The 24,270-nt window shown below is 38.9% G+C and overlaps 2 protein-coding genes across 2 annotated transcripts in view; both read right to left on the reverse strand.

Moving 5' to 3' along the window:
- Positions 1 to 1,520: 1,520 nt before the first annotated feature.
- LOC306735060 (ADP-ribosylation factor-like protein 6) lies at positions 1,521 to 4,218 on the reverse strand (the record flags this gene model as incomplete). Its single annotated transcript, XM_079216495.1, has 7 exons — positions 1,521 to 1,736; positions 2,774 to 2,829; positions 2,923 to 3,052; positions 3,331 to 3,425; positions 3,514 to 3,582; positions 3,766 to 3,827; positions 4,099 to 4,218. 7 exons carry the CDS (start codon positions 4,216 to 4,218, stop codon positions 1,711 to 1,713), a joined length of 558 nt encoding a protein of 185 aa, XP_079072621.1. The 3' UTR covers positions 1,521 to 1,710.
- Positions 4,219 to 6,437: 2,219 nt separating this feature from the next.
- Positions 6,438 to 24,270, reverse strand: part of LOC306735421 (ephrin type-A receptor 6-like) — a gene marked incomplete at both ends in the record, with an annotated part of 47,679 nt that continues 29,846 nt past the window's right edge. Inside the window, 12 exons of the mRNA XM_079216887.1 lie at positions 6,438 to 6,552; positions 6,878 to 7,027; positions 7,728 to 7,921; positions 8,035 to 8,184; positions 8,272 to 8,481; positions 8,571 to 8,632; positions 8,846 to 9,031; positions 9,908 to 10,033; positions 12,302 to 12,372; positions 15,984 to 16,089; positions 17,101 to 17,263; positions 17,624 to 17,748. Of these exons, the coding sequence (XP_079073013.1) occupies positions 6,438 to 6,552; positions 6,878 to 7,027; positions 7,728 to 7,921; positions 8,035 to 8,184; positions 8,272 to 8,481; positions 8,571 to 8,632; positions 8,846 to 9,031; positions 9,908 to 10,033; positions 12,302 to 12,372; positions 15,984 to 16,089; positions 17,101 to 17,263; positions 17,624 to 17,748 (1,658 nt within the window). The remainder of the gene's footprint in view (positions 6,553 to 6,877; positions 7,028 to 7,727; positions 7,922 to 8,034; positions 8,185 to 8,271; positions 8,482 to 8,570; positions 8,633 to 8,845; positions 9,032 to 9,907; positions 10,034 to 12,301; positions 12,373 to 15,983; positions 16,090 to 17,100; positions 17,264 to 17,623; positions 17,749 to 24,270) is intronic.

Genomic DNA, 24,270 nt, shown 5'->3' on the forward strand with positions numbered 1-24,270 from the left:
GAAATCATAACTTGGACAAATTAATGCTTATTTCTCACCAAATACATTCTTAAGGGCTCAAGGGCTCGAGGTTTAATGAGCAGCTGTTGCTGGCAGCGCTCAAGATGTTAGTAAGAGAGCACTAGAGAGACACACACAGAAGGAGAGGGAAAGGTAACAGGAGTAAGATGTAAAGCCACCAAAGTGACATGACTCTCCACAGCATTTATTCTTTAAAAAATAAATACATACATTGTAATGAACAAAACACACACAGCAATTTAATACAACAATCTACAACGCCTCTGATGCTAAGTAAACTCGTGATCAAGGGGTCTAAGTGTTATAATATAGATGTCTGGAAGATGATACTGCAGAGTATATAAAATAAAACACTATTATTTAAGATAGATATTTTATCATGTCAGTTGTTCCTTTTTGCATTGAAATTACCCCCAAAACACCTCTCACTTGCTATACACACTCTGATCTGTACAGAATTACGTTTTGAAATGCAAGCTTTCAGTCAAAGACTAAAGAAGATCAAAGGCTTGCCTTAAAAACCCTGTGCCGTGAGCAGATGATGTTTTTCTTTTTAGTTGTCTGCCTTTGAATCACTGAAGTACAGAGACAATTGTATGACGCAGTTTGTTGGATTACATTTGTTATTGTTAGAGCAGTGAATTAAGGCGAAGATAAAAACACTGGTTACAAAATAGCTTTGTAAAGACAAGTTTTAAATTCTAAGCAAACTAATTTACTTGACATTCACTTTATGACAATACAGATTAGCCAGAAGTTACAATATGTTCAACAAAAGCTGCAGGGTCCTGGAAAACATTTGTAGTCGTTAATCAAACACGAGCAAAGAAGCATGAAGTATTAGCTGCACTAAAAATATAGCAAATCTTGTTTTCAATGCGACAGTGAGATGGCCCAATATGAGAGTTTGAAAAAGGCGATGTGCACTGGAATGCAGGAACATTTTGGTATCGTCCAAAAAAATAAATACAAATAAGTTGCAACAAACACAATAACGTGCAGGTATCTACAGAGGCCTCGAGAGACAGAAGGAAAAAAGAAAAGAAATGGAGCATTTGGCATATTTCCAAAGGACCTTGCTTCAGGTATATGTATTAGGATTGACTAATACCTTAACTTACTACAAAACGATTTTTTGAAATATATCTGATGCATGGAGGCTTGAGCCCGATTGTCACCGGCTCTCAAGCAGTGTTGCTGGTCTGAATCTATCAGCTGTGAAACATATTTTCTCTTCAAGGAAACTGGCATATACCATTTTGTCAGACAGCTGAGGGGCTAAAACATACAAAATAAAACACCCACCAATATGTCTTTTTTAAAAGACAGCCCGAGTATTCATGCTCCCTAAGATGAAGACAGCAACAATCATAATATCTTACTTAAATGCAGCGATAGTTCATCATGATTTCTGTGAGCTGGTTACACAAAGATCTTGAGAAATTAAAGGGATAAATATAAAATAATGTTTTTAACATATTACTGCCCCTATGGACAGCTGTACTCAGCTGTAAGTTACTCCTGGTACCAGGAGAATCCAATCATGTACTCGTTTTTTTTTAATGGAACCACACGCAAACAAGAACCATCTAAATACCCCAGTAAAAACATTACTACCACATGGTACCTCGTCTTTCATAAAACACCCCCATAGATGCTGCTTCTTCTGGCGCGTCCATCATCACGCCCTCACGTTCTCATTGTTTTGATTTGATCTGGAAAAATGTGAGAAATCAGCAAAATATAGAGCACATTATTAAAAAAAATAATAAACAGTTGTTAATGCCTTTACAATTTTCTACAGATATTGCGATAATATGAACGTGAATTATTTTGGCCATGATAATCCTGTAGCCTGATATTGTGACAGCCCTCATTATACTGATCAGAATAACTTTGTTGTTTCACACAGCTACTTCAAGACTAGTCACAATAACAAAGTAAACATGGTAAGGAAAAAGTACAGAACAAAGGTTGTTTTTTCTAAATACATTCTTTTACAGCTATACAAGGACACAATAATTAACACAACACTTAAAAAAACACAGTACTCACTGTATAATTTGATCTATGGAAGGAATTGAATGAGGGCGTTAAACATAATAAAAAGAAAAGAAAACAATGTTGAGGTTGTGGAACAAACTACACTTTGCTTCTGATCTTTCAGTCAAATATACATTAAAACAAAACATATGGTCCATTGTAATGTAGAGTAAAAAATACTTTTTCAAATTACACACATGTGTTGGATAACTGGTTTGTTGCTTGAAATGAGGATGAAAAATACTGAATGAAATAGAAACATTATGGTATCCTGTAAAATTTCACCAAGAGTAAATATTTAAGTACAAATTGTAGAAATACAAAAATATAAAATGCGCTGTAGGTTTTGAAAAGGATCTGTAAGGTTGTTGTTGCTTATTAACAGTGGCCAAGGTGGCAAATTCTAAATGTTATACAATTAATGTAAGTCCATAACACAATAAAACCAATTAAAAAAATGTTTTTATTTAAAATTGACTCTTACATACAATATTGTGTTATACACTGTCATTATATCCAAGTAAAAATCCAGATGCTTACTCAAGCTTACTCAAGTTTATTCGGTTCCCATACACAAAACTACATTTTTCTGATATGGATCTGTTTTTTTATATATAAAAAGGTATATAATGTAGGTAAAAGGTGAATTGATATACATGTACACTTCCACGCCCACTCCCACTTTCATTCATGTGAACTCTCATCATACCTTGTAACCAGTCCACTCCCTCCTGTAAACCTTCTCCTTTCAGAGCATCGGTGGCACTGAAACACATCAACACATCACATTCAAAACTGTAAAACACCATGACATCCTGGCATACTCGTGTAGAAACAAGTTTGCTTGAATGTTCATACCAAATGATCCAGGGTTTGTCTTTAATGTTCTCCAGACAGAGCAGCTGCGAGACCTTGACAGAAGACAGAGCATCCCTGACATCCATCTTGTTAGCAAAGAACAGGATGGGGATCCTCCTGTGCTTAATATCTGGAGTGAGAATGAGAGGGTGATGTTAGAAAGTTAGTGTAATGAAGTAGTAAAGTCAATAAGTTTAACTAATGAGGAAGACAATTGTGCAACCAAAAGAACTTTAAAAAGGTGGAATTGGGAACAACTAAATGTGTGCTCATTTCCCACCCCAAAAAACATCTTTGCACAGTGTACAGATTAGACAATAGCCAAAGAAAGAGACAACAGTAAAACACTTAACAGGGCTGGAATTCAAAACTAAGTTAAAAAATCATCTTTGATGTAAATGAGCGTACCAGGGTGATTTAGTAATGTGCCCAGTTCTTCTTTGGCTACTACCATCCTCAGTTTGTCTGCACTATCAATGACAAATATGATAGCCTGGCCTTCCCTAAGAAGGGAGAGATCACATAAATTAATATGCATAGTATATTAAACGGAAAATATGACTGGTGGTTTTGTAGCACTGGCACACTCACTTGTAGTAGTGTTCCCAAAGGTTTCTGTATCTGCCCTGACCAGACATGTCAAACACTGTGAAGGAAAGACTATAACAATAGAAGAGAAAAAAAAAGTATGTATTGGGTTGAAAAACAAAGCTTCATATATATGAATAGCACCAAGATTATAATAATTAACTTTAGACAAACATATGTAACTATTAGAAGAGGACTTAACATTTCTTGAGCCAATCAATTGTAATAAATGAAGTTGTTGATTTGAACGGCTACCTGGATGTCTTGAACTTCTCTATGCTGAAGCCAATGGTTGGGACGATGTCTTGCGCCTGAGCCTGGAGGACGAATGCAGCATGTTGTAAATAAAAACATATAGGCAACGTTCCTTAAATTCCTTGCCAGTTAACCATACAAATACTAGTTAACCAAATGTAGATAGTTATGGGACGATAACGTAGATAAATATAGGTAAACAGAGACAGTACCATGGAATATGGATGTGCACAACTCCTGTAATCACTGATTTGGCAGAAACTCACTTCTACCGTATAGTCCTAAATTTGCAACATCATTATAAAAACGTTACAAAACATTGGGGAGACTTACATTAGAGGGCTTTAATTGGTTGATGATTGTGGTCTTTCCACTGTTGTCTAAACCAAGACACAGGACATTGACCTCCTTCTTCAACCCGAGCCATCCTGCCAACTTGTCAAACAGCCCCATCGGCTGCCTGTCTGATCTACAATACAATAACAGAAGCCATAAATACTCTAAATGTCACATGTTTGCACAATGCGGTTCAGTTCAACAACCCCCTCTTTGGAGATCAACCTGCTGTGCAGTTATTAGTGAATGTACTCTTATTTTGATCGGGAAACAAATTCCCTTTCCTGTTGCGTTACCTTAAACCTTTTTCACGTGTCCCCTGAGACCACTTAACTTACTTAGCTATTTAATTAGCACAACATAAACCCTTTCCGAAGAAAACGCTTCTCTTCACGTAACACTAAACTAAACGTGAAGAGAAGTCCGTGTCAGATTTTTCGCGATGACTTCCCGCTATATGCGCTCACCGTGTTGACGGCTCCAGCCAGGTTTTAACGTAATTAACGTTCGCTAACACACTAACACGCTATTTAACTAGTTCACGTTAATCTCTTGTTGTCACTGTTGCTAGCTAGCCTCAGCTAGCTTAGCCGACGGGTTAACGTTAAGTAGCGCCAACGCTACGTGGACAGTCACGTTAACTACCCTGCTAACACTGTACAACTTATTTGCGATAATGTATACATCCAATGTTACAAGACAGTCGCAACACGAGCCGCATGAAGTAGCGTTAAGCTAACGATCAACTTGTTTGGACCCTAACTTTAGCTCAACGTGATAGCGTTACGCTTGAAGCTAACGCGATAGCTGGTGACGGTGTCCTGCGTTATCCTTTTTGCAAACTGTTTTGTAGTGCGAGATGTTACCGGTTATTTAGCGTTGAGGTCTTGCTTCAGCTTCACTTCACGCCCCCCGCAGCTAGCTCATTAAATGTCCAGTGTTTCGTTCATGTCTCGTCTCCTCTCGAGCCGACAGACGCTACACTGAGGTATTTACACTGTGTTGCTGGGAGACCAGTGTGCTGACTTAAGTATGCCCCCTGCAGGTCAGACCTGGAAACGTTACTGTTAAAAAAGTGGAGTTTATTAAAACGGAAAAGACAAAAAAGTACTGACAATATAACGTATAAAAGTAATTAAGTAGTTTGCATTGAGTAAAATGAAATGTTGTCCTACTGTGGATTCACCTCGTTTTTATTCATACACATTTTCTCTTTTCATTTAATGATTTTTGATTTATTTTCTGCAATTGCATTTGTAGTTAATTTATCAATAACTTGAAAAACGCCAGCTTTAGGTAAAACAGAAAAAGCAGTATAGCACATTCAATCTAAACAGCATCCATTTTTCCACTTTTGTTAAATTAAGGTATGTATGACTTTCATTTATAACCTATCTTAAGCACCCATTTGACAACATCACCTGACTATTCTTCATGTCCAGAAAACATGTCAGTTTCTTAAGTGACATTTAAGAGGACACTGTTATTGTCCATGCATATGTTTGAGAGAGAGTGCCTCTATGAATACGTGTGTGTGTGTGCGTGTGTGTGTGCGTGTGCGTGTGCGTTAGTTAATGTGCTCAAGCGATGAACAGCTTGCTTTGAAGAGAGGTAGATGTTCAAGCTTGTGATGGTTAAAGTCTGAGAAAGAACAAAGTATTAAAATAGGGTTGTTTATTAAGGAACAAATATACTGAATAAAACATACAATTTTCACAAGACTTTTTGTACAAGACATACTGCATTATCATGAGGATAGAACGTACATTTCTATAAAATCTTTTGACATTCAGCGGTCTTCAGTTCAAAAAACATGATTGTATTTACCATTCTGTCAATCTTTATTCCTGGTGAATTGTTTCATTAACCAGCTGGACAGGTCGTTATTAAAATCGCATACCATTTATCACCAATATACCCTCTATTCCATCCACTTTCTCTCTGGTCATGAGGTAACTGACTTGAGGCCATTCAAAGTCAATAGAAACCATTGGATTGTCACGTGGAAAGAGAAGAGGTATTGGTTAACACTTGAATAGACACAAGAGTAAAGAAGTCCAAAACTCAAGTGAATGCTAGCAGTTGCTGAGATCATAAAGAGACGGCATTTGGCCAACACTGACGGAGGTTGGTTGTTGTGGAGGCTGTAGTAATGATGATCCATAAGATGATGTGTTAACTAGACCACATGTCTAGCAGCTCTCACATGAGATGTGTGTGGTACCTGCGACACCTAACAGTCTGGTGTTTGTCCAATTAATTGAATGATGATGCCAAGGATGTCTGGTTTGTGTCTGGCTCAGTGTGAACACACAGTCTGTCTTCGTGTGATGGTCTCATACTTGAAAGCCACTCTGTTGGATGTGGTGAAGCTGCAGGCGAAGTGACTGTATGCTGCTTATGATTCTCCTCTGGTGGCCAATCAAACAGATCCCGATGCGCCTGATGTCACTGAAGGGGAGAAGAAGATGTACACGTTTGAATTAAAAATTACACAAGAACAGCAGACCTATTTGTAGATTGTGACAGACATGCAGTAACGGTAATAATCTGCAAGAAGCACATTGGGAAAACTATGAGCAATAACCATATTTAGAATATAAGGAAAAAATACTAGTAGCAGTAATATCGTTGTACATACTGTACAGATACTCTTTTGCTAGATGGTGGAATCACAAGTACAATGTAATACTTGTTCTGTTCCTTTGATGCTTGTTTCCTTTTAGTACACTTATTTATACTAGAGCTGCACTCTGTTTAATTTGGCTTCACTCACTCTATACTCATTGTTGAAATGGAGTCCAGTGTTGTGTATCCTGCAGCAAGGAAATTGTTCTTATACTGGCTCATTTTGATGGAGTCGAGCCAGTCCCCGATAGAGATGAAAAGAGGGTAGTCTGGCATGTCCTCTGGGGAGTCAGGGAAACTGAGATGACAAACAGAAAGTTGAGGAATACAAAGAGACAAGTTAGTATCTAGTTGATCTGAATAATACATATTCTTAGAATTACTATGCCAGTGGTTTTGAACTACAAACTGTGTAGACCCTATATTATCACTTATCATCTCCCAATAGATACCTTAAACCGCCTTTAGAGGTAACTAATCAATCACAGTTATTAATACAAATGTATTGATTTTGACCCTGAATTATTATTGTCTGGTGATATTGTTGTACCACATTTACAGAATCCTTTACAAGATGTCCCCGCTTGCTTGATGCTTATCCTCTGGGTTTGATATTCTTATGCACATAGCACATGAATACGATGCTATGGGGGCTCTAACGTTACATTTCAAAGCATCTCATATGCACCTGAATACACCAACAAGAGTTTTTAATCTCATATTTTAATTGCATCACCAAGGAGTGATGACTCACAAAATCAAAGGTAAATACATATTCACTGTGTGGCTTACAAACCATATCGCAAACAAGTTTGAAGTCTGTGCAAGATGATTAACATTCCCTACTGAAATTGCACGAAATTATTGCCTGGAAGGTCGGAGAATAAAACAGTACAGTTTGCTTAGAGAGCGTCATAAAGTTCATACATCTTATAGTAAGTGGGCTAAAACCACCAGTATGGTCCTTTCACCAAGTCTCTGTATATATTGATAGTTACCTCTGCACATCATTCACCAGAGTGAGCAGACTACTGGGATTAACTATGAGTTTGTCCAGGAATAAAAGCACATTGTTGAAGCGTGGGCGCTGGTTGGACTCCTTCTGCCAACAGTGCAACATCAACTGGTGCAGTGTCACAGGGCAGCCCATTGGTGCCGGTAGACGGTAGCCTTCGTCAATTGATAAAATGACCTGAGATGAACATCAATAAGTTAAATACAAATGACAAATGCAAACGTTTTTTCCCCCATGTGTGTTGATTATGCTTTAGTGGTGATGGAGTTTTAACGTGAGCGGTAGCTTACATCTTGATTGGACATCTCCCAGTAGGGCCTCTCACCATATGACATCACTTCCCACATGACAATGCCGTAGCTCCATACGTCACTGACCGTGGAAAACTTTCCATAAGCGATAGCCTCTGGTGCCGTCCAGCGTATTGGTATCTTTCCTCCCTGACACAAAAACAATAACGCAGAATAAGCCCCTGTAATAGATGTCAGATTGTAATAACCTGCAGTAAGTGTTCGATCCGCACTCACTGTAGCAGTGTACGCTGCTTCAGTGTCATCTTCAAGGATCCTGGACATGCCAAAATCAGACACCTTACACATCAAGTTTTCATCCACCAAGATGTTGCGAGCAGCTAGGTCTCTGTGAATGTAACCCATGTCTGACAGATAGGTCATGCCCACTGCGATGCCGCGCAGCATGCCGACCAGCTGGAGCACCGTGAACTGCCCGTCGCGTGTCTGGAGTTGTGAGAAAGAGAGACAGAGGACTAGTGTGAAACATTTCCTCAGGAAACAGGTGCACATCTGTGACCATGTATTCCTCTCACCCGGAGGAAAGAATCAAGCGCTCCATTTTCCATGTACTCAACGACTATCATTACTGGTCTGCCTGAGGAAAAGGTAAAAGACAGGAATTTAGTGACAAAAAGTGAAGGCTAAAGTGAAAATGATGCTGAAACCCATGTGCAAAAACACACACATTCATACATACACACACACACACACACACACACACACACACACACACACACACACACACACACACACACACACACACACACACACACACACACACACACACACACACACACAGAGAGCTTACTCCTCGTGACCACTCCCTCCAGCCTGATGATGTTGGGGTTGTCAAACTGTCCCATAATTGAAGCCTCACGTAAAAAGTCTCGCCTCTGTTGTTCCATATAGCCACCTTTAAGTGTTTTTATTGCCACAGCGATGTCCATCCTTCCAGGTATGCGCAACCGACCACTACATACTTCTCCAAATTCACCTGTCAGAACAACACCATAGAAAAAAGGGTGCACTGTCTGTCATAAATCATTTGACTTTTCTGCAACTCATTGAAATAATGAAAATAATGAAAACAATACATATATTCAGTAACTGCTGCCCACATCATTTCTCAATATTTTGTTTTCTTTGTAAAGTATAAATTAATGATTTTGCTTTCATGAAATCAGGTGAAATACACATTGTGGTTAGCGGATTAAAACTTATAATTGAAAGAAGAGTGAAATGTGGAAACACGACAGTAATCAGCAGTTGCTTCTCCATTGACACATCTGCACACACTGCTTCCACCAGATGGAGCACATGTTACAGAAACCAAACAGATGGAAGGCACCTTTATAATTACTCATGGGCTAAATAGCAGACACAATCTGTTCGATTTAATGAACCATTGCACATTCATAGTCAGCAGTGCTGGCTTTGCTCCCCTAAAGTACAATACTATAAACTACTTTAAAAATCTGCTTGCTAAGAGTGGGTGTAAAAGTTTTAAATTCAAACTTTATGAGGTTTAACATTTCTTATAAAATAAAGATAATACTCAACATTAAATGTGACCATTTCTCTATTGCAGGTGCTAGTCAACGGCCATTGCGCCATTTTTACATTATTACTCTGTAACCCTGAATATGAATAAAAAAAATACCCAGATTAAGATAATGGTACACTCAAAATAACCTTTTCTTTCTGGTTACCAGTCATGCATTAGACAAATGGATGTTTCCCTCTTGTACACAGTTGACACCTGTGCTGTTCCTGCCGTGAATACAGGACACACATGTACAGTATACAGTAGGAGTTAACGCTTGTATACATTTGTGTACGTAGAGTGTTAACATGTGTATATCAGTTTTACCTGCACCAATCACCCTCTCGATGCATATGTATGAGGGCTCTATCTCTTTGGCAAATTCTTCCACAGCCTGAGTGGGGTCTTCATATGTGTCTGGATCCACATAAGTCTTTATCCCAGAGAATGGGACTGGAAGAGGGGGAAAAATGTCAATTTCAATATTTTACAAATTATATTGGAACATGGTACTTTGACACACACAAACACACATACTAGAGACGCACACAGCACACCCGTTTCAGCACCATGGACAGAGGCCAGTAAATATGCCTCAGGTTCACATTGCTAGAAACACGTTTGCATTGATCTTAACTGTACAAATTGATGAGACTGCATTGCTTCTTTCTATATTCATATTTTGATATTATTATGATCTTAAACACACTGATAATCTGCAGACATGTCCATGGTGAACACTCACATGTTTACAGATGCTTGTTGGCACTGTAAGCTCTACTTACAGTTTAATAGTAAATTAAACATGGTACACATCAGAGTATTTGTGCATCCCTTAGTATATACAACAGATCAACATAATAACATGAGCACATATGCAACCTGATCATTCATATATATATATATATATATATATATATATATATATATATATATATATATATATATATATATATATATCCCAAATTGTCCAATTTTTTTTTTACTTTTCACATGACTTTGATTTATGTAGAAAATAAGGTCTTGCATTTTACTCAACATGTATTACACCTTTAACCAATATCTTACCCATTCATTTTTCTTTGTATTTTGTGAACCACTATACCATCATTTTCTTAAATTCTTAACAATGCAGAATACATCTTTGAGCCTGCATAAAGACTGCAATATATTCTGATCTATTGAGCAAATAATGCAAATTTGGTTGAGGCTGTGGGAGAGAAGTGGATTCTCGCTTCACCTGTATGAGACCATCATGGTATCCATTATACTGCAAGGTTGTTCTGCTATTTCATCAAGGCATGGAGAAAATTCACAAAAAAAAGTGAGCTAAAAAAAAGCCCCAGAGCAGCATATAAAGACATTGCAGGCAGCCAGGCTTCAGTATCCTCCTCACTAGCGGAGGCTGGGGATATTGCTGCAGTGAGCACTGTGCATGATGACTGGCACACATGATTACTTGAAGCAGCCCCTGGTACACCTCGAGCAGATGAGCTGGGGACTAAATGTACGTTATAGCTCTGTCAGCTCATATTGTGGATGGTTGAAGGCTTCATCTGAAAGAGATTCCAGTTTGGAGTCTACACTCTACCTCTGTCTCCAGGGTGTCTAAGCTCAGCTCTAGAACAAGCCTTTCCTTACAGTTGGTTGAGGCTGCTGGCTTTCCCTGCTGAGGTGATGCCTCCGCAGCACACAACAGGAAACCGAACAACAACAAAAGACTGTGGGAGGCAAGGGTTATAACTATTCAAATTTTGTTCATAATATGTATGTATTGGCAAGACTGTTATCATTATTTATCATGTTCTGCAAGTAAAAACTAAATGCACACATATAGACAGGCCGTGAGTTATTTTGTTTGTGTGTGTTTGGAAGAGATGGGAGGAAGGGGGGGTATTTGTTACAATATTTTCATTCATAGTCCTTCATGTTTTTTTTGGGATCAATCACAAATCGCCAAATCAGATGATAGAATAGATTTTTCTAAGAAGCCACATCTGTGTCCCTGCAGGCTGCAGATTGAATCCTACAAAAGCTCTCACTGAACTGTCTTAGTAAATCACAGGACAGCATTTTGTTCCCCAAGAATGATATGCCTCCCCTGTGGTGCTAATCAATACACCCTGTGTTTGTTTGCAATTGACAAACCACACTGGGGTCAATCCTGTAATTTCTAAAAGGGAACAGCGGTTACCCAGTTTTGTGACAATCCAATAATGGGTGTATGAGATACTGTGAGTGGTGGATCATGATGAAGACTGCAATAAAATAAATTGCAACTCCGAGGCAAACTGTGGTCGCTCTTTGTATAACGCTCTGTGTCGAAACTAAAGCCCTGGGAGTTGGAGCATACAGTCTGTTGAGGAATGCATGCCCACCACTGTGAAAACCCAGACAAGCAATTTTGAAACACACACACACACACGGATCCGTCAGCGGATCGTCAGCGGACTTTACAATCTGTGCAACATACAACATCCTTTCGCCTTGGACCCTCGCATGGGTCATATGCAGATTAATTATATTAATTATAACACATATTAATTATAATTAAATAATTATACACTTAAGAAATCCTGTGTTAGGTGAAATTCTAGTCTGAGGATCATCGTTTCATAGGTGTTAAAAAAGACTTCAGGTCGTCACACACACACACACACACACACACACACACACACACACACACACACACACACACACAAAAAGCAGTATATACAGTACCATGTCCACCGTGGTAGCGAGTCCTCCTCTTCTCCTCTGACTTCATCCTGGCTTTAATGTACCCCTGACACCTGCACAGGTGGAGCAGTCGGCCACAGAGTAAGAATCACTTCATAAAACATTCCTGTACATCCCCTTTTTGTTCAACCCCCTCTTTTCTCTTTTTGCTAACAACCCTCTCCATGTTTTCGGTACAACACAGTCAACTATTTGACATTACAGCAGAAGGTAGTGTAACATTGGTCGGTGTATCATTTGGTCATTAAATAAATGGGTATTTAAAAACAAACTGCCCTGAGAAAGTTATAAGCAGAGCAAAGTTTTAAAGTCGTTCAAATTGTTTCTCCAACAAGCCTGTTGATGTGCAGAAGGGTAGAATGATTAATCAAATCGACAGGTTTGATGTGCACATAAGCACGGGGGCTCTGCTTTTTTACAAAAGGCTGATGCTGGTTTGCAACGTCCTCATCGGCGCTCTTTCCGTCTGACCACAGAAGGAAACGCTCAGAAACTCTTCGGTGATTTAAAAAATTGACAAAAATAGTTACAAAACAGAAAAAGAAAATCAAACCATTCGTCAAACTCGCTTATCCCTCTTTGTCCATGAAAAAGAAAAGCCTCTTGTATTTTAATTTTTACATTATAAAATAAATCTATTTGTTTTGCTTTTTTGTTTCTGAATCAAAAATCAAATCACCAAAAGAAACACAGACCAATGTCCAACAGATTTAGCGCCCTCGTGACAAAAGGTGGAAAATGAACATTTGTTGCCACCAGTCTTTTGGTTTGCAAAGACGTCTCTGGTGGAGTAATTGTCCTCTTTTCTATAACCCATTATTTGTCAATTTGTGTTCATGCAGTTCTTTTGATTTTCTTCCATTTCTAAGCTTTTACCCTTTTCACAGTTTGACACATTCAAGGCTCAGCTTCCATAGAGAGGGAGAGTCAGAACTAAGATAGCAATCAATCACTTGTATTTGACCAAAAAAACTATTTGCATCCTCCATGCACAAACCATACATATAAAGGTAAAATCATTATACCACAATTGTACTGATACTTTGCATTTTATTACTTTAAAAGAGTATATTATTATGAAAATAGTTGACAAACCAGATAAAAAAAAACAATCTTTAGTGACATGCAGGCCACAAAAAAAAGAAGAGTAAAAACAGTTATTGTCAAGTGTCATTCACATACTGTAGTCTTTCTGGCTCCATTTTGGGGCCTCCTCTGTTTAACATCTTCTCTGCTTCCACTGGCTCAGATTATTGACACACACTCTAAATTGCATAACTATATCACCAGGGAACTATGGTCCAATATCAAGACGAGTTAGTGCATTGGACAAATCAATGGTTGGATTTGCATTCTTCCATGAAACAGGAATGTTAAACACCACAAACCGAGCCAGACATCTTGGTGTAGTCAGGAACTCAGAACTGAATTCCAACAGCCACATTAGGACAATTACAAAGTCAAGGTTTAACAGACTTATGTCTCAGCAGGATTTGGAAAAAAATCTTGTCCATGCATTTATCTTCATTAGGTCTCCCTAAAAAATCGATTGGACAGCTGATTCAGAACGCCACTGCTCGAGTCCTCACTAAGATCAAGAGAGTGGATCACATCAGTTCTGAGGTCTTAACATTGGCTTCCTGTCTCTCAAAGAATTGATTTCAAAAGCATACTTTATAAAGCATCGAATGTTTTCAGGCCGAAAGACATTTCTGATCTTCTGCTACATGATGCAGCATCCAGATTCTCAGGTCGTCTGGGACAGGTCGGCTTTCTGTCCCCAGTCAACACTGAACGTGGAGAAGCAGCGTTCAGTTTCTTTGCTCCATATATCTGACACAAACTCACAGAGAAAGACAGGTCAGCTGCAACTCTCACTTCTTTTAAATCAAGGCTGAATACTTTCCACTGCCTTTTATGAAATACATTATTGTTAATTTCCTCTTACTTTGAATTGTAACTTGCATTCTTATTCTCAATGCTTGTTTTCATTTCCCATTCTCTTGGCTCTTTAATGACTGCTTTCATTGTATTTGAATGTCCTTTTGTGCTGGGTTTCGTTTGCACTTTGTTTCGATGCTTTTGATGTTTTCTGTAAGCACTTTTAATTGCCTTGTTGCTGAAATGTGCGATATAAATACACTTGCCTTGCCATAATGGAGCGACAGGAAAAGGTTTCTGACAGACATCTGGCCAGCTATTATGGGGGATAACGTTTAATAGTGGTGTGTATTTGTATCCAATGCTGTACAAATAAAAATTGTTTATTGTACAAATCTCAAATTAAAATGTAGAGGTTTGCTACGAACAAAAAAAAGGGCCAGAACCCAGAAATAGCAGGAATGAATACCTGAGATGTTCTAAGAAACACAGCCCTTTCCCAAAATGCATTCATTGAACATATCTAACATGTGTTAACATGGGCACATCTGTGGACACTCATCTTATTAGATATCATACAAGACCCACTCGTACGAATCGATTTGTTCTAAAGAGGCAGATTCTGTAGTGGAATCGGCTAATTTGTCTCATTCAACAATTACCTCGTACTTAAATATTTTGTTTTTTTGTTGTTACATTACATTTCATTTAGTTGACGCTTTTATCCAAAGCGACTTACAATACGTTAATTCAACCATGAGTACATACTCTGAACAACTAGAATCAAGAAAGTACAATTCCTTCAGTGCTTATAAGTAAGTCAGTAAGTCCCATTCAAGTGCTACTAAAGTGCTACTTTCTTTATTCAAGCTCTTCTTTGCTCAACAGAGGGAAACACTTATAGTACTTAAGAATAATTGGAATGCCTTGATATGAGTCAGACTTTAAATAAGACTGGGAGAAATGTCCACAAATCGAGCAGAACAGGTATGACAATTTAGTGGCATTGATTATAGTGATGATCAAATCTTACAGACATCAATGGGATGCTTCCATCAATTTGAAACAAGTTACAACATGTTTGTGCAGTTGAGAGTTTTATAACACTTTCTCCAAGCAAGCCTAAAATAAACACAGAAGAGACGTTTAGGATAAGAATACAAAAATGTTCTCGCATTAGGCCAATTGCCTAACACTTCATTTTCTGGGAAGTGCCTAAATCTTTTTTCTTCTTCTGGAAAGTGAGACACATTGTGCCCATTTGAATTCAGATATTTTCAGCATTTGAGGTTAGAAAATTGTGTGATCTAAGATTATCGCTTCAGCCTGCTTCATCATGAGGTAGAAATCAGGACAAATTACCTACAGATTCTGGGCCATCTTTCATTGTTTATTAATAAGTACCACTAATGGTAAAACCCTGTGAACCAGAGGCAAAGGGAAGACAACGGGCTGAGCGAACCTGTGGAAGTTAATGGAATGGAGCAAACTGCTGGTACATGCATTACATGCTGAGTAATTAGGCAGAAAATTGGTTCAGCCATTTGGAAAATAAGAGTGTCTGCTTGGTGGCAAAAAGAGAGTCCATTAACAGACTTTGGGTTGTAGCGTCACACTGGAGATTATGAGAAGAGAAGAACAGAGGTGTGTGTGCGTGCGTGCGTGTGTGTGTGTGTGTGTGTGTGTGTGTGTGTGTGTGTGTGTGTGTGTGTGTGTGTGTGTGTGTGCGTGCATGTGGTGTTAACAGTAAGCCAGCACCATGGAGAAACAGGGGGTGTCTTACCGTCCAGTGATGAGGAGAAAGAGGGTCAGGATCACCAGCAGGGAGAAGCCTCCGACAGACGCTGTGACGACCACCAGGACTTGACCTTGATCAGCAATATCAGGATCTGAGGAAAATGAGAACAAAGCAAAGCCAGATGAGTCAGTACCTGCTACAATAAGCAGCTCTCTCCCAGCAGCTCTCTCCCAGTATGAGAACTGACACACTACATGGTACTATTAAGATGTTGCAATTGAATGAACACAATGGTAAAAATATATATTTAGTTTCTTGTGCTGCTTGATTTAAAAGGTGAATATTCCCTCCTCTCCTATTTTATTTCCATGACATTGTGTCTATTTATTTATATATAGCAGCAGCATGAGACAGAGGCCAGAAATGTGTGCTGATGTTTCCTTAAATGGACTAACATCTCAGTGATATCTGTTGAAATAAACACATTTATTTAATAATCTAACTGAGGCTAACCCTTTTGATATTGTTGGACTTCTCCAGCAGTTAGTATACAATTAAGGTAAGTAGGAAAACAGTTCAGAAACACGAAAATCACTGCATTCTTTGACATAACGCTATGTGAGAGTGAGCATCATGTAGGTTGAATAAGGTGAGAGAGAATATGGCAAATTTGTAGAAGCGCAATCCAAGTACATTTATGCACTGGCATATGGGAGTATGCAACTGAAGGTGGACATCTACATATTCATCACCTAAAGTGTGTATTTTGTAGGAGGATGTGCATTCCTGCATATTTCAGGATTAGAATCATTAGAGCGTAATGTGTGCATCAGGAATTTACAGAGCTTATAAACATTTAAATAAATGGCTCATGCCTGAAGAAGCACTGATGAGTTTCACTGATCCATAGCTGAGAATGACCATAAAATGTAACCCAAGATTTTATAAGGTTGTTGATCAACACCGATGACTTCACAGCTCTGACTTTAAACTTTCTTCTCCGGTTCATTGTTACAAAACAAGACCTCTATCCATTGCAATTTCAACACAAATCTAACTGAATGGATGAGTGAACATCAGTGCCTTTCCTTCCGAAAACACAGCCAGTGAAAACACAAATAAAGGCGCACTTCCCTCCTGCTCAGTCCCCCCACATGCGTACCCTCGGCTGCAGTGGCAAACTCAAAGTTGGGGCTGTACGCTGTGTAGCCAGCAGCGGTGCGAACACGAACATGAAAGACATAGACAGTTGAGGGTCTGAGGCCCGTCACAACCACGCTGGGGTTTTTGGTCCGCGTTGATGAATAGCTCAGCTGCTCTTGCTCCTAAAAAAAGATGATAAACAAAAACACGTTTTGACAGGACAGACAAACATGTGTTTGCATTAACTCATTATCACAGCAACGTTTGAACCAAATACTTCATCTTCATCCAATGAACTATCAGAGCAGATGATGAAAAAAAGCAGAGATAGCATTGCCTTAAAGATCCTCTGCACGCTAAAAATGCAAATTGTTCTGTAAGCAGTAATTCTTGTGTTGCGTGATGTGTACTACATGCAATCACTTGGGGTTCATTTGAGTGCAAACTATTGTTACCATGAAGGAATTAACACATATGTCACATAAACATGGTCCAAGAAAAAATAATCTAACTATTTTATTTTGTATAATCAAAGATTGTACCTTCTCAAAGTATTTAACTTCATAGTCCACTATGTCTGAGGGCAGCTGTTCCACTTCTGACCAGGAGAGGGCGATGCTGTTTGGAGAGGCCCAGTCTCTCCTGACGACACCCACCAGAGCAGGACCTGAGGATGAGTCAGAGTGCAAGGATTTCAGCTGTGATTACCAAATAATGAGCTTATTAGACTTAGTGACTAACGTATGTGCTTAGGGTTATGTGCAAAAGAGTGATTGGTATAAGGATTGGGAAAAAACACAAGGAAGAAAAATGCCAAGTTTGCAGCAGGACTGAGCCACTGCGACAGGCCCAAGGGAATGAGGAAATGATTGATCTCAGTCATGTATTGCTCGAGCCACTGCAGTGAACTCAGCGAATCCGCTGAGCTCCGAGACTCGAATGCGAGGCACATTTTAAAAGTATCTGCAGCAATCACAAAAGAACTATATCAACATTAAACAAAAAGTTTCCAAACTTCACACTGGAAAGAAAATCTGAAACAGCCTGAGAAAAGCACATGCTGCATATGTTACTTCTCCACTCTCCAGTTTGCAGAAAAAAAATCTCAAGAAAAACAACTTTTGTGAAATGAAACAAGCTCTTTGCAGTTTGCAAGAGAATTGTTCCACTTTTACAGGAATACCCAAAGGGAGAGGAGGGCCAAGAAGCAACCGTTTCACCGTCCAGCTCCAGTATGATGTGCGGTCTGAGGGAAACATTTTTGTTAACCAAACCACCAGACGCACAGCAACTGTTTATCATGTTTGTCATTATTGCTGAATTTGGAGTAATATTTTGCAAAAGGCTGCTGAGAAGAACAAAATAACCCAGCAGAGATTCAAATATTTACCATCAATTATTCATAAAGCCTTCGCTTGAACAGAATACGATCTGGCAAACTAATAGATCCAGTCCCTCTGTTGAGGATCGTGCTGTTTTAGAGATCACTGTTGGAATACAAATTCAAACCTGGATAGATGTCTTACACTGTCCTAATGCTCAGAGAAGCAGATAACCTACGAAACACAGAAGGCCAAAAGCTGGATGGGGCACTTCAGGTGAGTGTCACTGAATTAAGTCAGAAGACTTGACTTTCACATCTTGTCAAGAGGCCAAGATTTCTTCACAGTCTAGCAGCTCAACCGTTGACAACTGAGAAAGAGAGATGTGCCATATTAATTGAAATCGTACACTTCTTGCTGGATTATCCAAGGAGACAACGCCCACATAAAATACCGGCACACACCCTAAACATGCAGCATCACACATGGATAAGATCCCAATCACTGGACTGTGCTGTCTATTAAACAGTTTGCAGGGTCACATCACACGTCTGCCGTGTCAGCCTTGCTACTCCAGACAACATGTGTCCTCTCTATCCTGGTGGCAGGTGGTGCCTGAGCTGCACAGAGCGCCTGAAGATGTTGTGGGAATATCTCAAGCCTCTCAGTGTGGCTGCCTGCTGCAGTTATTAATAGCAAACAGCAGACAGGCCAAACAAAAATAAACACTATGTATTGACAGCACACTCGGTGCAAAAGTGCACAGGCAAGGACAAACTCCAGTGAGTTGTGAATGTCATCCATGCCATACCTGAATGTTTCAACTCAATACTGATCAGTTTGGAGTCTACTTGAGAATAAAAACAGTCATTACTACAAAGCACACTTTATTAAACACAAGGTCCTTGAAACAAATCTCTCAGCAAGTTGTCAAAGGTAAAATATCACAGTATGCTGAAAGCATTTCAGATTTAGCTGTGGATATTTTATTGTTTCTGTCTGATTGATGTGTGACCACATCGGCAATTCAATGTGAACACTGTAGTCCTTAACAAAAGCAAATTACATTTGCCCAGTAGGGCTGCATTAAATAATTACTTTCACTGATTCATCTGCTGATTATTTATTGATTAATGTATGGTCTAGAAAAAATCAGATACTGGTTAAAAAAAAAAAAATGCTAATCAATCTTCAAATGACTTGTGTTCTCTATCTAATAGTAAAGCAGAAACATATTCCAATGACTATCTCATAAAGCAAAGACAACGAGCAAGAACTCTTTCCCTGTAATATGTTGCTTATTTTACATGAGTAATTGGTTTCCAAAATAGAAGGATTAATGGTCCGTCGAGCGTTTTACCAACTTACAATTTCAGCTTTCGCACACAGTACTGACAGATAGAGCATCAACTTATCTGAGGAGGAACAGCTACAAAATACATATCGCTCCATGCTCGTGACCAGCAGAGATGCCTAAATCTGTCCAAAGTTCACGTTTTGTCAGTCAAAAAACGTTTATTTCTTTTTCGACATGCATTTAAAATTATGAAAGGATTCCTTGCATTAAATCCTCGAAATCATGCATTAACAGACTCCCAAATTTAAATGAAAGTGTAACTACATGGGCTTGGTATATGACTTAATCCGTTAAAACATATCAAAGCAAGAATGGTGTCCATGAATTGTATGTTTTCATAGAAAATGATGGTGTTTTTCAGTTGGCACCAGTGAAACCAGGCAGATAAATATGCATAATCCACTTATGGGATACAAATGTCCATGAAAAACACATTACTAGAGGGGATTTCTGTCTGCAGCATACAGTATAATGTTATGTATCTATCACCATGCATATGTGTGTGTGTGTGTGTGTGTGTGTGTGTGTGTGTGTGTGTGTGTGTGTGTGTGTGTGTGTGTGTGTAACGGTGCTTGAGGCGTGAGTTTTCTGTGCATGAACATTTTTGTGAGAAACTCTCTTAAAAACCCTCTGAACTCTTACGCAATAATATCTATTTTAGGTTCAGTATGAATCAATCCATTGGTTAGAAACCTTCTGCTATGTATGAGCGGCTCAAAGAAAACAATCATGGTCCTTACAGTTCAATCACGATTCACACTTCAAAAGATTATTGACAACAAATTAACTCTATAGATGGTTTATTGTTTGTTGTTCTGGAAATAGGTTTACCCTCAACTATGGATGAAGAAAGATAAAGGAAGGGGTAGAAGAGAGAAAGAGTTAACGGGGAGAGCTGTAAAGAAATCCCACGAGGTTGCATCTCCCCAGCATCTGAGTGTATAAATAGACGCCAGCCTTATTCCCACAGCAAAGTAGATGAAAACAGAATCCACTGGGGAAAGGGACAGAGAACAAAGTAAAAGAGAAGAAAAATCTCCTGAATCACAACACGCACATTGGGAAATGTTCACACATGGATTTAACATGTGCGACCTTTACTTGACTCTTGTTATTGTTTCGAAAAGAAAAAAAAGGGGCGATGAAGATACAAAAGCTAAAACAAAACAAAAATAGACAAGTAAACATTCTTATGTGAGATAGACTTGAGAAAATGTTAAATACAAAAACCTCTCCTCCTTGGACTTGTCAGCAGCCCATAGAAAGACATGCATACAGTACACCAGTCAAGTTAACATTTACAGTATACAATACATGTACACTTAGGCATTGATAGCATTCTAATAGTGTGAAACAGTTATACGCCTGATGAAGGTTGATCAAAAGCAAATGAACTCTCTACAAATCTGTGTTTTTAAACATTGCGGAAGGACACACTTTTAAAATATGCTCAGAACACACACAACTGTAGTTCTTTGCCTTTTTGCATGACATTGATGGCTTGTGGCTCCTTGATTGTTGTAGAAGAAGAAAGACAAAAGGTAATCAATTAAGAAAACAGCCCTAATTGATTGACAGTACCAACAGTGCCAGACAGCACTAAAACAAACATGCAAGCCGAGGTATAGGTGATACAAAAAGCGGCCAACAGCATCGACTCGACTCAGTGTCAGATTTGGCAATCCTAAATCGATGTCATGGTGATGAACTCACTGTGCATGTGAGTTGTATTCAATACAAATAGCTGACAATAAAAAAAAAAATACAAGTGAAAGTTATTACTAATAACTTGATCTCATTTTCAAAACTAGTGTGTTGAACGCCAGCACAGTCTGGGAGCAGCAGCCGAGCAGCACAGCCTCGAATTAACTGAAAGACAATGATCATAACTCCGTAGGGATTTCAGCATTTAAAACAGCAGCTATTCGATTTTAATTATCTCAGAATCAATGCATCATTAAATCTTTTTTGCGAATGATTTAATTTGATTAGATATGCAATTCAATTCATTTAGATTCTTCCAGGCTTCACAAATATAAAATCTGTGCCACCAACAGAAATACATGAAAAATTCACAATTATAACCTTTTGTCCAAACTTTCAAAGGCTCAATAGCATATAATGTTCAGCCTCTACCAGGACATGAGGATTACTTCTATCTTTGTGGTTGCATCTTTGCTCCTGTTGTAGGAGCATATTATTCCTCTGTGCAGCAAACAACCTCAGACAAATTTGCACTGATTTCTCTGTGCCTCTTTGCAGAACACTTCAGTGAACTTTGTGGGAGGAATCGTCGGCGAGAAACGCTCTGCTGAGCAATAACTACAGGGTTTTTGAGGAGTGCAGTTGGCTGTTTATAAACACAGAGATCATCCTACTCTGCATTGCCGCCTTAAACGGCGGTTGGGACAACAGCCGCTGACCTTCATCAACTTCAACAAGCACCCTGCTTTAGAAAAGTGAAATTAAGTATGGAGGAGAGTACACACAAAGAGGCATTCAAAAATGATTAAATGTGTCTTTTTTTTTTGGGCCCGGCACCCCAAAGCCCTCTAGTGTATCCTACCGTCGACACAAAGCAATACACACTCCACTCTGCTCAAAGATAGAGCAAATATCCTGGACAGACTAGTCTGTCAGTCACTTACCACACGTAGTGCTGTGCAGTATATCGGCTTCAAACTTCCATGCAGTTTGATTTTTTCACATACAGTCATACAGGTGCCGCATTGCCTGACTGTTGTCACTCTTCGGCAGGAGGTAACATTTCATTTTCACAGCTCTAATGCTGCGTTCACACCAAACGCGCCTCGTTTACTGCTTCAGTTTACTCGCGCGAGTGAAACGAGGGTGTTCACACCAAACCCGAAAAATCGCGCCGCGACAAAGGGGGTGTGGCTTATCGCCGCCGCTTCTCTCCGTGAAAAATAGTTATCTTTTCCGCTATCGACCATGGAATAAATAACCACTAGTTCTGCTAGAAGAAGAAAAAAACGTGCCTCCCCCGCCCCAAAGCAATGTAAGGCCCCCCTACAAATCAGTGCCTGAACGTACATATTGCTTAACTGGGTATTATATCTTATCAAGGTTAGACAAGCCCACAGGCATTAGGGAGGAGACTGTTTAGCATAATTAAAAGAATAATGAGACATTAATATGCAATTTACGAACAGATAGCATGCCAACAGAAAATAAATGGTGTCCCCTCTTCTCAAAAAAGAAATTCAGTTAATTGCTATTTCTGCTTTTGATTGGCTATCATTCCATCATTGACATAATATCACAATCAATTACATGAATCACCTTGCAGCAACTGCGTTAATTGGCAATGAGCCTGTCCATCTCAAGTCCATCCAAACAAAAGTTTAGACAAGCACAGATTTAAAACTCAGCTCATCTAAATTTATAGTACGTTTTTGAGTGCTTGACACATGCTATGCATTTAACAGCCATCTAATGTTGGTCTGTTAATACACGGCCTCATCAAGAGGCTTCTCGAAAGATTTTCTTAAAATAGAAATATGAAATACCACATGCATGTTACCTGTGAATTACCTGTGGATGTATGAAATCATTTCAGTACAATGAACTACAGAAAATGAACCCTGTGTGTTGGAGAAAGAAAAACGAGAGCGAGCCCAGGAGTAACAGACCATATGCACGGCTGTAGGTGCTGTACGTGGGTGAAGCAAATGTGTGTGCGAATGTCATATGTCTATGGATTTGTTTGCCTGCTTGCCTGGCTGTGTGTGCATACAGTGTGTCCTACCTAGAGGAGGCAGTTTGACAAGTTAATCCATTCTGAACATCCTAATGGAAACATCCCCACAGGCTGCTTCTCTTCCTCTAGAGATTATTTTGCATTCCAACTTCCTCTCATCAGTCGAGCTGCTTTTGTCAGAGAGATGTGTGTGAAGTGACACATACAGTGATGACATCTGGTTTCCATGGTATGATGACAGCCTATTAGCAAAACATTTCTAAAAATAATACTTTTAATATTGATTAGTTTTCACTGTATACTAGGGGTGAAGCCACAGTAAATTGACTGAATTGTTGAATTAATTAATTTCTCTTGAATGTGGTGATATGATCATTAATACCTTCACAACCATACACTACAGTTACCTGAGAAACTGAGCATAAACACAACTATACTAAATCCTTAAAGAAGAGCCAATAAACACAAAAGCGTTGTTAGAAAATTATAATAAATTGTAATATTTTGTAATTTAACAAAGTCCATCACTTTGGTCCTGACTAAAATATATAAATGACTATTGATTGCCATGAAACTTGTCCTTTCATGTCAAGATTAAACTTGCTCAGCAAGTCAGCATTATCAGAACTCTAAGTCTTATTGAAATATCAGAACCACAGAACCATTCTGATCAAGAATGAGACTGAGAATTCAGACCGAATAAGATAAAATGTTCCTGCCATCTATTGTACACCTAGCTGGACAAGCAGCCATCTGTAAGCTACAGTTTGTCTGTAATTGTAGACTAAA

Source organism: Taurulus bubalis (genome assembly GCF_910589615.1).
Source record: "Taurulus bubalis genome assembly, chromosome: 4".
Lineage (NCBI taxonomy): Eukaryota > Metazoa > Chordata > Actinopteri > Perciformes > Cottidae > Taurulus > Taurulus bubalis.